The 14,435-nt window shown below is 52.9% G+C and overlaps 1 protein-coding gene across 3 annotated transcripts in view; it reads left to right on the forward strand.

Moving 5' to 3' along the window:
- TRPM2 (transient receptor potential cation channel subfamily M member 2) overlaps positions 1–14,435 on the forward strand; it is a 98,736-nt gene that overhangs the window by 42,783 nt on the left and 41,518 nt on the right. Inside the window, exons 13-17 of one of the 3 annotated variants that reach the window (XM_054468883.2) lie at positions 1,530–1,667; positions 3,452–3,581; positions 5,233–5,378; positions 6,192–6,304; positions 7,654–7,870. In XM_054468883.2, the coding sequence (XP_054324858.2) occupies positions 1,530–1,667; positions 3,452–3,581; positions 5,233–5,378; positions 6,192–6,304; positions 7,654–7,870 (744 nt within the window). Of the gene's footprint in view, positions 1–1,529; positions 1,668–3,451; positions 3,582–5,232; positions 5,379–6,191; positions 6,305–7,653; positions 7,871–14,435 lie in introns of those variants that run through there. The other 2 variants (XM_054468884.2, XM_054468885.2) reach the window with 2 other exon arrangements.

Genomic DNA, 14,435 nt, shown 5'->3' on the forward strand with positions numbered 1-14,435 from the left:
TTTGAGACAAAGTTTCGCTCTTGTTGCCCAGGTGGGAGTGCAATGGTATAATCTCCACTCACTGCAACCTCTGCCTGCTGGGTTCAATTGAGTCTCTTGCCTAAGCCTCCCAAGTAGCTGGGATTACAGGCGCCCACCACCATGCCCAGCTAATTTTTTGTATTAGTAGAGATGGGGTTTCACCATGTTGGCCAGGCTGGTCTCGAACTCCTGACCTTAGGATCCACCCATCTTGGCCTCCCAAAGTGCTGGGATTACAGGCATGAGCCACTGTGCCAGGCCAGGTATGGCTTGGTTTTATACATTCACAATCTGCGCTTCTTAAGTCCAGTGTGTTTATTTAAGACACTCAGTTGGAATATGCTTAGGAAGGTCCAAAGCAGAAGCTCAAGCTTATCTGTACTTGTGCTTTAGGAAGAAAAACACATTTCTTTTTTTTTTTTTTTAGACGGAGTCTTGCTCTGCCACCCAGGCTGGAGTGCAGTGGCAGTGGCCTGATCTCGGCTCACTGCAAGCTCTGCCTCCTGGGTTCATGCTATTCTCCTGCCTCAGTCTCCTGAGTAGCTGGGACTATAGGTGCCCGCCACCACGCCCGGCTAATTTTTTGTGTTTTTAGTAGAGACAGGGTTTCACTGTGTTAGCCAGGATGGTCTCGATCTCCTGACCTCATGATCCGCCCACCTCGGCCTCCCAAAGTGCTGGGATTACAGGCGTGAGCCACCGTGCCAGGCCGGGTATGGCTTGGTTTTATACATTCACAATCTGCGCTTCTTAAGTCCAGTGCGTTTATTTAAGACACTCGGTTGGAATGTGCTTAGGAAGGTCCAAAGCAGAAGCTCAGGCTTATCTGTACCTGTGGTTTAGGAAGAAAAACACATTTCTTTATAATGAAAAACCTTCAGGAAATTTCTAGGATCACTTGAGGTGTGTTTGGTACAGTATGTGATGTGGGAGATGGTTTTTTTTCTACTTCTGGGGAGCGTTTCCCAGCTACCTGAGTACGCGTTTCCTGGTCCGGGGAAAAGCCTAGCCATGCAGGGAGGTGGGTCTGGGCGAGGTGCCCTGTCCTTGCTCGTGAGTGAGCCTTGTTGCCCACCTGGCAGATCTTTCCTAGTGGCCTCTCTACCAGAGACACTGCAGGGGAGTCCCTCAGGGAGAAGACAGTCACTGACCTATTAACAGACTCCACTGTGCTAGAATTTTGCTTCATTGAAAGCGGCTTTGATGCCGTCAGATAAGACTGGGGAACCTTGAAGTGCCTGGCATGAAACAAGAGTCTACACATGTTGGTAAAGGAGTTAGATGGGCATTTTACTTTCTAGATGTCTCCAGAACAGTGTTTTAAAAAACTTCAGTGTGCATAAGAATGATCTAGGGTGTTGCTGAAAATGCAGGCTGTAGTTCTCCAGGGACAGTGAGATCCTGAGAAGGTCGGGGCTGGGGTCAGGGCCTGCACCTCCGACAGGCTCCGCCGGTGACTCTGAGCCAGGGGGGCCCAGCTGGGGCTCTGACAGTCCACTGCTCACCAGGTGCAGGGAGTGAGCCTCCGGTCCCTCTACAAGCGTTCCTCAGGCCATGTGACCTTCACCATGGACCCCATCCGCGACCTTCTCATTTGGGCCATCGTCCAGAACCGTCGGGAGCTGGCAGGAATCATCTGGGCTCAGGTGATAAGACCGGCTTCTCAGCAGACACAGCTATAGGCCAGCGGCCAGCTGGGGAGTGTGGCTGGAGAGCCTGAGGCCAAGTGCAAGTGGAGGCTGTGGAGGGGTGTGGAGGGCTGTGGAGGGGTATGGGGGGTGTGGAGGGCTGTGGAGGGGTGTGGGGGGGGTGTGGAGGGTGTGGAGGGGTGTGGAGGGCTGTGGGGGTGTGTGGAGGGTGTGGAGGGGTGTGGAGGGCTGTGGAGGGGTGTGGGGGGGTGTGGAGGGGTGTGGGGGGGTGTGGAGGGGTGTGGGGGGGTGTGGAGGGGTGTGGGGGGGTGTGGAGGGGTGTGGGGGGGTGTGGAGGGGTGGGGGGTGTGGAGGGGTGTGGGGGGGTGTGGAGGCTGTGGAGGGGTGTGGAGGCTGTGGAGGGGTGTGGAGGGCTGTGGAGGGCTGTGGAGGGGTGTGGAGGGCTGTGGAGGGGTGTGGAGGGCTGTGGAGGGGTGTGGGGGAGTGTGGAGGGTGTGGGGGGGTGTGGAGGGCTGTGGAGGGGTGTGGAGGGCTGTGGAGGGCTGTGGAGGGGTGTGGAGGGCTGTGGAGGGGTGTGGAGGGCTGTGGAGGGCTGTGGAGGGGTGTGGAGGGCTGTGGAGGGTTGTGGGGGGGTGTGGAGGGCTGTGGAGGGCCGTGGAGGGCTGTGGAGGGGTGTGGAGGGCTGTGGAGGGGTGTGGGGGGGTGTGGAGGGTGTGGAGGGGTGTGGGGGGCTGTAGAGGGGTGTGGGGGGGTGTGGAGGGTGTGGAGGGGTGTGGAGGGCTGTGGAGGGGTGTGGAGGCTGTGGAGGGGTGTGGAGGCTATGGAGGGGTGTGGAGGCTATGGAGGGGTGTGGAGGCTGTGGAGGGGTGTGGAGGGGTGTGGAGGCTGTGGAGGGGTGTGGAGGGGTGTGGAGGCTGTGGAGGGGTGTGGAGGGGTGTGGAAGCTGTGGAGGGGTGTGGAGGGGTGTGGAGGGGTGTGGAGGGGTGTAGGTGTCTCCAACACCGGGAAGGACTTGGGGCACCTGGAGTTGGAGAACAAAGAACTTAGTTCTAGGCAGGAAAGGAATTTTTTTTTTTTTTTTTTTTTTTTTTTTTAAGACGGAGTCTTGCTCTGTTGCCCAGGCTGGAGTGCAGTGGCACAATCTCGGCTCACTGCAACCTCCGCCTCCCGCGTTCAAGCGATTCTCATGCCTCAGCCTCCTGAGTGACTAGAACAACAGGCATGTGCCACCACGCCCGGCTAATTTTTCATAATTTAGTAGAGATGGGGGTTTCACCATATTGGCCAGGCTGGTCTTGAACTCCTGACCTCATGATCCGCCTGCCTCAGCCTCCCAAAGTGCTGGGATTACAGGCGTGAGCCACTGTGTCGGGCCCAGGAACGGAATTTTTAAATTAAAAGTTTTGCCAAAAAAACTGGTTCTGTGGTTATGTCCAGGGCCGAGTCTCGCTGGGCACGCACAGGCCGGGTGGTGCCGCCCTCTGCAGCTCACATGGGTTCTGGTGGGGGTTGGTGCATGTGCTGGGCACGTGCTGTCCATTAGGCTTTGCAGGGCAAGCAGACCCCTCCCACAGGCCACACAGGAGCCTGGGCTATCAGAGGTTGTGTATTGACTGGGGTGGGGCTTAAATTGTCTGTATAGATGTGGTCACACACAGTGATTGCCCAGTGGCCCGCACTGTCCCCGGGCCTCGTTTTCATCACCTGGGGCAGTGTGTTGGGTTCCTCAGGCTGGGTTGAGCCTGGCTCTTTAGTCTCACGGTGGCTCCTCCGGTCCCCAGAGCCAGGACTGCATCGCAGCAGCCTTGGCCTGCAGCAAGATCCTGAAGGAGCTGTCCAAGGAGGAGGAGGACACGGACAGCTCGGAGGAGATGCTGGCGCTGGCAGAGGAGTATGAGCACAGAGCCATCGGTGAGCTCTGCCAGGCACGGGCTGCAGGCCATGGCTCAGCCATGCATGCCCTCACTGGGGTCCCTGTCCCTGGGTCTCAGCCATGCACACCCTCACCTGGAGTTCCCATCCCTGGATCTCAGTCCCCTGTGCCCTCACCCTGGGGTCCTTGTCCCTGGGCCTCAGCCCTGCACGCTCACCCTGGGGTCCTCATCCGGAGTCTCAGCCCTGTAACCACCCAGTGGGTTCGTCTTGCCTGCTGCTCAGATAGAGCCCATTTGTTAAGACAGTGAGATTGCAATAGAGAAAGAGTTTAATTCACACAGAGCTGGCTGAATGGGAAGCTGGAGTTTCATCACAGAAATCAGTCTCCCTGAAAATTTGGAGACTTTTTTTTTTTTTTTTTGAGATAGAGTCTCACTCTGTTGCCCAGGCTGGAGTGCAATGGCACAATCTCAGCTCACTACACCCTCTGCCCTCTGGATTCAAGCGATTCTCCTGTCTCAGCCTCCTGAGTAGCTGGATTACAGGTGCATGCCACCACACCTGGCTAATTTTTGTATTTTTAATAGAGACGGGGTTTCATCATATTGGTCAGGCTGGTCTCGAACTCCTAACCTCAGGTGATCCACCCACCTCGGCCTCCCAAAGTGCTGGGATTACAGGCGTGAGCCACCACGCCTGGTGAGACTGGGGTTTTTTAAGGATAATTTGGTGGGTAGGGGGCCAGGCAGTGGGGAAGACTGGTTGGGCCAGAGATGAAATCACAGCGGGTTGAAGTGGGTTCTTCTCACTGTCTGCTATTCATGATCACAGCGGGTTGAAGCAGGTTCTTCTCGCTGTCTGCTGTTACTAGCGGGTTGAAGTGGGTTCTTCTCACTGTCTGCAATGCATGATCACAGCGGGTTGAAGTAGTGGATTCTTCTTGCTGTCTGCTGTTCCTAGCGGGTCGAAGTAGGTTCTTCTTGCTGTCTGCTGTTCCTGGGTGTGGTCACAGAACTGGTTGAGCCAGATCTCCAGTCGGGGTGGCATCAGTGATACATCAGAACGCAGGCTTTCAAAATATCCTGGATTTTCCAATAGTGATGTTATTCCTAGGAAGAGTTGGGGAGGTTTGGAATCTTGTGGCCTCTGGCTGCATGACTCCTAAACTGTAATTTCTAATTTGTGCCTACTTTGTTAGTCTTACAAACGCAGACTGGTCCCAGGCAAGAAGGGGGTTCGTTTCGGGAAAGGGCTGCTATCATCTTTGTTTGGAAGTTAAGCTGTAAACGAAGTTCCTCTCAAAGTTAGTGTGGCATATGCCCAGGAATGGACAAGGGCAGCTTGGAGGTTAGAAGCAAGATGGAGTCCATTAGGTCAGTTCTCGGTCCCTGTCTGAATTTTCTCCCCGTTGTCATTTTTGTAGAGGCAGTTCCAGCCCTACGTGCCCTCTCCCTGGGGTCCTCTTCCCCGGGCCCGGGTGTTTTGAGACATCAGCCCCACATTTGCCCTGTGCCCTTCCCTGTGTCCTGGTCCCCAGGGCTCAGTGATTGTGACCTGCTGCTCTGACGGGGCTCTCGTGTCTCCGCCCAGGGGTCTTCACTGTCCCGAATGGTCGCCCTCTGACCCGTCCCCAGGGCTCAGTGATTGTGACCTGCTGCTCTGACGGGGCTCTCATGTCTCTGCCCAGGGGTCTTCACTGAGTGCTACCGGAAGGACGAAGAGAGAGCTCAGAAACTGCTCACCCGCGTGTCCGAGGCCTGGGGGAAGACCACCTGCCTGCAGCTCGCCCTGGAGGCCAAGGACATGAAGTTTGTGTCTCACGGGGGCATCCAGGTGACCTCCCAAGGGCCCCTTCCAGAAACAGACGCCTGTGGTGCCTGCAGGGCGGACACAGCCTCCTGTTCGTGCAGTTGGCACACATACTCACACGGGCTTCAGGGCCCTCAGCAGCTCGGGGACAGAGCCTGACCCCTCGGCCACCTGCTCCAGGCTCTGGCCTCCCATTTTGCAGATGGGGAAACTAACATGAAGCAAAAGTAGGAGCTGGTGGCCATGGAGGTCGCATTCACCTCCCCATGGATGTTCCTACCTGGGGGCGGCAGGCAGAAGCCCAGGTGGCTCTGGGAACAGCACCCACCCTCTCTCCCTGGAGGGATAAGCGGGACACGGCGTGTCTTCCCTGGAGCAGCAGGGGCTCCCAGGCATGGCTGCCCTCAGCATCGCCCTGGCACCCCCGGCAGGGCCTGGCTCGCAGCGAGTGCCCCTTGCACGCTGGGCTTCCTTGGAGCTCCGAGCTATTGCCAAGTCCATGAGCTCCCATTGTGTCCTGGGCTGTGCTAGGCCTAGGGAGGCCTGGGGAGGGGTCCTGTCACCCACTGCAGAGCTCAGAGGGGCCAGTGCTCTACAGCCTGCAACTGCGGGGCCTTCGAAGCCAGCAGAGATGGGGTCCCATAGCTTGAGGTCAGGTGAAAGGTGGGATTGGGCACCCAAAGCCCCAGGGCAAGCTCTGTGTCTTCACCACTTTCTGCTGTGAGACTGCAGGCCAGCTCTGTCCACTAGGCACCCCGAGTCCTCAGCAGACAGCTGACGGGCACCATCGGGGGCACAGGGCTGGGCACCGCCGTCCTGAGACTGCCCCATCCACAGGCCTTCCTGACCAAGGTGTGGTGGGGCCAGCTCTCCGTGGACAATGGGCTGTGGCGTGTGACCCTGTGCATGCTGGCCTTCCCGCTGCTCCTCACCGGCCTCATCTCCTTCAGGTGCTGCAGGGCTGCGGGGCTGCGGGACTGTGGGGCTGCGGGACTGCGGGGCTGCGGGACTGCGGGGCTGCGGGACTGCGGGGCTGCGGGAGGGGATCCTGGGGGCTCAGGATCTTCCCTAGATCCCCTCGCTGGGAGCAAGTCGCGTGTCCTCAGAATCGTCCCTGGATCCTGGGGCCGTACAGATGGGGGTGGGAAGCAGAGCAGGGCCCCACATGCTAGAAGCACCTGCCCTGCCCCAGCCCCAGCCCTGATCTCATGATGCTGGTGAGCCCCTCCCTCGGCCACAGCAGCCTGGGGTCAGGGAGGCCAGGAAAGGTGGTCTCCTGCTCCTGCTGGCACTGCAGACCTGAGCCAGTCTGGGGCGCGGGCAGTTAGTGCAGGTCTGGGATGCGGGCAGCGAGCTGCGGCTGAGTGACTCCCTGTCCTTGCAGCCGCAGAGCCTGTATTGATGGAATCACTTTCCCTTCTGAAGGAGGAGGACACGGCTGGCCATGGTTGAAGACCTGGCCTGGCCTGATGTCCCCACCTGCACCTCCTCAGAGGCTTGCTGGGGCGTTGTGGGGTCTGCTGTGTTTTACTGAGGGCTGGATGGAGGCTCAGGGTCTCCTGGGAGTCAGGGCAGATTCAAGACCCCAGCGAGGTGGCTGAGCCCCTTCTGCAACCCGCAGGCCACACTGCCCGCCTCCTTCCATTTCTCCTCACGGCCAGGATGGGTACCTGAGTGCTTAGGAATCCTGGTGGGCAACTGAGGCAGGGAGGAGCGGCTCAGGTGTCCTAAAGCAGTGCTGGCTCCTCCCCTGCTATCCCGAGGATGGCAGAGCCGTGTCACTGATGGCCACCTCTGCTCCCGTTCCAGCGGCCCTGGGATAGGGACCTGGGATCAGGGCACACCACAGGGGGAGTGTGGTCAGCCCTGCCCCCATTGAGGATGGCAAGGAAAGCCTGTCCCCATTTACAGGAGGGCAACTAAGGCCTGAGCGTCCACTGAGCACTGGGAGCTCTGAAGCTGGGGCCCATCGAAGGCTGGGCTTGGGGCAGGCTGGGCCTCCCCGTTTGCAGCCGTGAAGGTCATGGCCTTGGGCAGGGCATCTGCGGGCATCCCTGTGTCCTTACTTTGCTGGGCTGTGGGGTCCAGCCCCACCCCAGTGGCTGCGTGTGAGGCTCCCAGGCTGCACTGTGACAGCTCTGCCTGTATCTGCCGTTATGGCCCTGGATCCCTGAGTGCTTTTGCCCCTAAAAGCACATCTCTCTGAGGGGCACGGGGGATCATGGGGTGGCCAAAGCCTGTGGAGGTCAGGACGCTGACCCTGGCGGTCACTGTCTCCTCTCCGCTGCGACGGCCGCAGGGAGAAGAGGCTGCAGGAGGTGGGCGCCCCCGCGGCCCGCGCCCGTGCCTTCTTCACCGCGCCCGTGGTGGTCTTCCACCTGAACATCCTCTCCTACTTTGCCTTCCTCTGCCTGTTCGCCTATGTGCTCATGGTGGATTTCCAGCCTGTGCCCTCCTGGTGCGAGTGTGCCATCTACCTCTGGCTCTTCTCCTTGGTGTGCGAGGAGATGCGGCAGGTACAGCCCCACCCGCTTTTCCACGCCCCAGCCCCGGGCCACCCACTTGGCTGCATTCTCATAGGGGACCCAGGGCTTAGAGCCCACCCCATCTAGCCTGCCCAGCTCCCTGCAAGCTGAGCAGAGCTGGTGTTTCCTCCCCAAAATGGGTGGCTGGGGCCCTGCCCTCTAAGCCCCTCCCTCCTCATGCCCCCTGCGCCTGCTTCCCTGCTTTCCCTCGGCCCAGACATCCTTCCCTCCTAGACACCGGCTGATCAGCTCAAGGTGGATGCCCTGACCTTGTGGACTATGAATGAGTGTGTCCCTTCCCCCGGGAAGAACAGTGCAAGGTGTGGGGTCCCTAAGACCCCTCTCACATTCAGTAACGAGCCAGAAGGACCCACAGACGCTGGGGAGTGGCGATGCTCACTTATGGTTTATTAAGCAAAAGTCTACAGACTAAACCAGCCGGGGGGAGGGATGCAGCTGCATCCAGGACAGCTCTGAGCCCAGGGCATCCAGCCAGTGCCTCCCTGTGGAGGTGTGGGTGGCACTCCATCCTCCCAGTGATGATGTGTGGCCTCATGCATGGAGGCACTGTCCCCAGGGAGGCTCGCGGGCCTTGGTGTCTACTGGAAGTCAGTCACAGAGGCGCGGCTGACACCACATGGTTGACCTCAGTCTCCAGCCCTCCAAAGGTCAAACTGAAAACTGCCTGGGGCCCCACCCCAAATCACACTGTGGGACCACCTGGCGTGGCCCAGGCCCCAGGAACAAAGACACTCTCATCAGGCGGACATTCCAAGGGCTCAGAGGCTACCTCCCTGGAGCTGGGTGAGGCCAAGCTGCCCTCCAGGTGGGGCGAATCCCTTACTGTGTGGGGTCTCCACTGTGCCCCCACGGTGCCTGCACCTGCTGGCAGCCGGTGAATGGGAACTAGGTTCATGGGACCCTCAGGGCAGTGGTGAGGGGGTGGGGTCGGCCCACGGGGCGGTGGTCCTGGCTTAGACTTACCTCTGCTCTCTAACCTTGGTGGACCAGCAGGCCCCCAGTTAGAAAGCAGTGTGCACTGTATAAACACTGCCTACTGGGGCCCTGGGGGAGGCACCGGCGTCCCCAGGAAGGAAGATCAGGTCTAGGACTCGACGGGGCCTGGGAGCTGTGCTGTGGCCCTGGCTCTGCTGGGCTCTCCTTGGCTCTCCTCTTGCTGCATGGCTTCTGCCACCAGGACCCTCTCTACGAGGGGCCAGAGGCCTCCATGCACCCCCAGCCCCAGCCCCATGGGCAGCAGCCTGAGAGCAGAGGGGGCACTTCCTTCTCCCTGCATCAGTCTGTGATCCAGGGAGGGCCCTGGTTGGTCCTGCTGGTCACCTGCCCCACCTGTCCAGCTGCTGGGTCCTGGGGCCTGGGGCTAGGGAGGGTGTGGGGACTCCTGCCAAGTAGGCCAAATGGGGGCTCCCACAGCCCCTGCCAGGGTCCTGCACTCTTGGCCTGCTGAAGAAGCAGTGTGGCCTCTGACAGAACAAAGATCCTTGTGGGAAGGCAGCTGGTGCCTGACATTGAGGAGGGGGCTGCTCCAACACACACACACACACACACACACACACGTGCACACACATGCATACACATACAGGTACATGCACACATGTACACATGCACTCAAATCACACACATAGGCACACATCCATACATGCATATGTACACATACATACATGCATATGTACACACATACACACACATATACATGCACACACATGCACACAGTACACACATAGGCACACACATACATGCATATGCATACACACATACACACACGCACACATGCATACACACACATGCATACACACATACATGCATACACATACACACATGCACACACATGCATACACACATACACACATGTACACACATGCATACACACATACATGCACACATACACATGCATACACACATGCATGGACACATACACATGCATACACATGCATGGACACATACATGCATATAGACATGCACACACATGCATACACACATACACATACACATGCATACACACATACAAATGTACACACAGATAAACACATATGTATACATACATGCACACATGCACATACATGCATACACATACACACATACACATGCATACACACATTACGCACGTGCATACACACAAATATACACATACACATACATACACATGCACACACAGCACACACATCCATACACAAATACACATGTACACAATATACACATGTACGCATATGCACACATACATACACACATGCACATACATACACATGCATACACACATACACATACATGCACACATGTACACAAATATACACATCACAAAGCACATATACACATATACATACACACATGAACAAACACACACGTACACACATATACATATACACACAAGCACACACATACATATGTACACATACATGAACATACACATATGAACACACAAAGACACATACACATATATACACGTACACACAAAAACATACAAATACACATATACACACGCAGACACATATACACATACACACATGCACACACACAAACATGCATGCATACATACACAATACATGCACACACGTATGAGCATACACATGCAAATACATGCACACACATACAGAATGCACAATACATATATACACACATACGTGCACATGTACATATTCACACATATACACACATGCAGAATATATGTACATACACATATATGCACACACAGGTGCTCAGTGAGCAGGGGGCCAGAGTAGCTGCTGACAGCACTACTCCTCATTGTTCCTCCATGTCCTGTTCCCATCTCCCTCACTGACCCAGCTCTCTTCAGATCAGAACCAATGTTCGGATTTGCTGACCATGATGATAGCGTCAGTGATAGTGATGATAGTGCTAGTGATGATAGTGACAGTGACTGTGATGATAGTGACAGTGACTGTGATGATAGTGATAGTGATGATAGTGACAGTGACTGTGATGATAGTGACAGTGACTGTGATGATAGTGACAGTGAGGATAGTGATGATAGTGACAGTGACTGTGATGATAGTGACAGTGAGGATAGTGATGATAGTGACAGTGATAGTGACAGTGACTGTGATGATAGTGACAGTGACAGTGATGATAATGACAGTGACTGTGATGATAGTGACAGTGAGGATAGTGATGATAGTGACAGTGATAGTGACAGTGACTGTGATGATAGTGACAGTGACAGTGATGATAATGACAGTGACTGTGATGATAGTGACAGTGAGGATAGTGATGATAGTGACAGTGATAGTGACAGTGACTGTGATGATAGTGACAGTGACAGTGATGATAATGACAGTGACTGTGATGATAGTGACAGTGAGGATAGTGATGATAGTGATAGTGATGATAGTGACAGTGACTGTGATGATAGTGACAGTGACTGTGATGATAGTGACAGTGAGGATAGTGATGATAGTGATAGTGATGATAGTGACAGTGACTGTGATGATAGTGACAGTGACTGTGATGATAATGACAGTGACTGTGATGACAGTGACAGTAAGGATAGTGATGATAGTGACAGTGACTGTGATGATAGTGACAGTGATAGTGACAGTGACTGTGATGATAGTGACAGTGACTGTGATGATAGTGACAGTGAGGATAGTGATGATAGTGATAGTGATGATAGTGACAGTGACTGTGATGATAGTGACAGTGAGGATAGTGATGATAGTGATAGTGATGATAGTGACAGTGACTGTGATGATAGTGATAGTGATGATAGTGATAGTGACTGTGATGATAGTGACAGTGACTGTGATGATAGTGACAGTGAGGATAGTGATGATAGTGACAGTGACTGTGATGATAGTGACAGTGAGGATAGTGATGATAGTGACAGTGACTGTGATGATAGTGACAGTGAGGATAGTGATGATAGTGACAGTGATAGTGACAGTGACTGTGATGATAGTGACAGTGAGGATAGTGATGATAGTGATAGTGATGATAATGACAGTGACTGTGATGACAGTGACAGTAAGGATAGTGATGATAGTGACAGTGACTGTGATGATAGTGACAGTGACTGTGATGATAGTGACAGTGAGGATAGTGATGATAGTGATAGTGATGATAGTGACAGTGACTGTGATGATAGCGTCAGTGATAGTGATGATAGTGATAGTGATGATAGTGACAGTGACTGTGATAATAGTGACAGTGAGGATAGTGATGATAGTGACAGTGATAGTGACAGTGACTGTGATGATAGTGACAGTAAGGATAGTGATGATAGTGACAGTGACTGTGATGATAGTGACAGTGAGGATAGTGATGATAGTGACAGTGATAGTGACAGTGACTGTGATGATAGTGACAGTGAGGATAGTGATGATAGTGATAGTGATGATAATGACAGTGACTGTGATGACAGTGACAGTAAGGATAGTGATGATAGTGACAGTGACTGTGATGATAGTGACAGTGAGGATAGTGATGATAGTGATAGTGATGATAGTGACAGTGAGGATAGTGATGATAGTGACAGTGAGGATAGTGATGATAGTGACAGTGACTGTGATGATAGTGACAGTGAGGATAGTGATGATAGTGACAGTGACTGTGATGATAGCGTCAGTGATAGTGATGATAGTGATAGTGATGATAGTGACAGTGACTGTGATGATAGTGACAGTGAGGATAGTGATGATAGTGACAGTGATAGTGACAGTGACTGTGATGATAGTGACAGTAAGGATAGTGATGATAGTGACAGTGACTGTGATGATAGTGACAGTGAGGATAGTGATGATAGTGACAGTGATAGTGACAGTGACTGTGATGATAGTGACAGTGAGGATAGTGATGATAGTGATAGTGATGATAATGACAGTGACTGTGATGACAGTGACAGTAAGGATAGTGATGATAGTGACAGTGACTGTGATGATAGTGACAGTGAGGATAGTGATGATAGTGACAGTGACTGTGATGATAGTGACAGTGAGGATAGTGATGATAGTGATAGTGATGATAGTGACAGTGACTGTGATGATAGCGTCAGTGATAGTGATGATAGTGATAGTGATGATAGTGACAGTGACTGTGATGATAGTGACAGTGAGGATAGTGATGATAGTGACAGTGATAGTGACAGTGACTGTGATGATAGTGACAGTGAGGATAGTGATGATAGTGATAGTGATGATAATGACAGTGACTGTGATGACAGTGACAGTAAGGATAGTGATGATAGTGACAGTGACTGTGATGATAGTGACAGTGAGGATAGTGATGATAGTGATAGTGATGATAGTGACAGTGAGGATAGTGATGATAGTGACAGTGAGGATAGTGATGATAGTGACAGTGACTGTGATGATAGTGACAGTGAGGATAGTGATGATAGTGACAGTGACTGTGATGATAGCGTCAGTGATAGTGATGATAGTGATAGTGATGATAGTGACAGTGACTGTGATGATAGTGACAGTGAGGATAGTGATGATAGTGACAGTGATAGTGACAGTGACTGTGATGATAGTGACAGTAAGGATAGTGATGATAGTGACAGTGACTGTGATGATAGTGACAGTGAGGATAGTGATGATAGTGACAGTGATAGTGACAGTGACTGTGATGATAGTGACAGTGAGGATAGTGATGATAGTGATAGTGATGATAATGACAGTGACTGTGATGACAGTGACAGGATAGTGATGATAGTGACAGTGACTGTGATGATAGTGACAGTGAGGATAGTGATGATAGTGACAGTGACTGTGATGATAGTGACAGTGAGGATAGTGATGATAGTGACAGTGAGGATAGTGATGATAGTGACAGTGACTGTGATGATAGTGACAGTGAGGATAGTGATGATAGTGACAGTGACTGTGATGATAGTGACAGTGAGGATAGTGATGATAGTGACAGTGAGGATAGTGATGATAGTGACAGTGACTGTGATGATAGTGACAGTGAGGATAGTGATGATAGTGATAGTGACTGTGATGATAGTGACAGAGAGGATAGTGATGATAGTGACAGTGATAGTGACAGTGACTGTGATGATAGTGACAGTGAGGATAGTGATGATAGTGATAGTGACTGTGATGATAGTGACAGTGAGGATAGTGATGATAGTGACAGTGATAGTGACAGTGACTGTGATGATAGTGACAGTGAGGATAGTGATGATAGTGATAGTGACTGTGATGATAGTGACAGTGAGGATAGTGATGATAGTGATAGTGACTGTGATGATAGTGACAGTGAGGATAGTGATGATAGTGACAGTGACTGTGATGATAGTGACAGTGAGGATAGTGATGATAGTGACAGTGACTGTGATGATAGTGACAGTGAGGATAGTGATGATAGTGACAGTGACTGTGATGATAGTGACAGTGAGGATAGTGATGATAGTGACAGTGACTGTGATGATAGTGACAGTGAGGATAGTGATGATAGTGACAGTGACTGGGATGACAGTGACAGTGAGGATAGTGATGATAGTGACAGTGAGGATAGTGATGATAGTGACAGTGACTGTGATGATAGTGACAGTGAGGATAGTGATGATAGTGACAGT

This window comes from Pongo pygmaeus, chromosome 22, assembly GCF_028885625.2.
Source record: "Pongo pygmaeus isolate AG05252 chromosome 22, NHGRI_mPonPyg2-v2.0_pri, whole genome shotgun sequence".
NCBI lineage: Eukaryota > Metazoa > Chordata > Mammalia > Primates > Hominidae > Pongo > Pongo pygmaeus.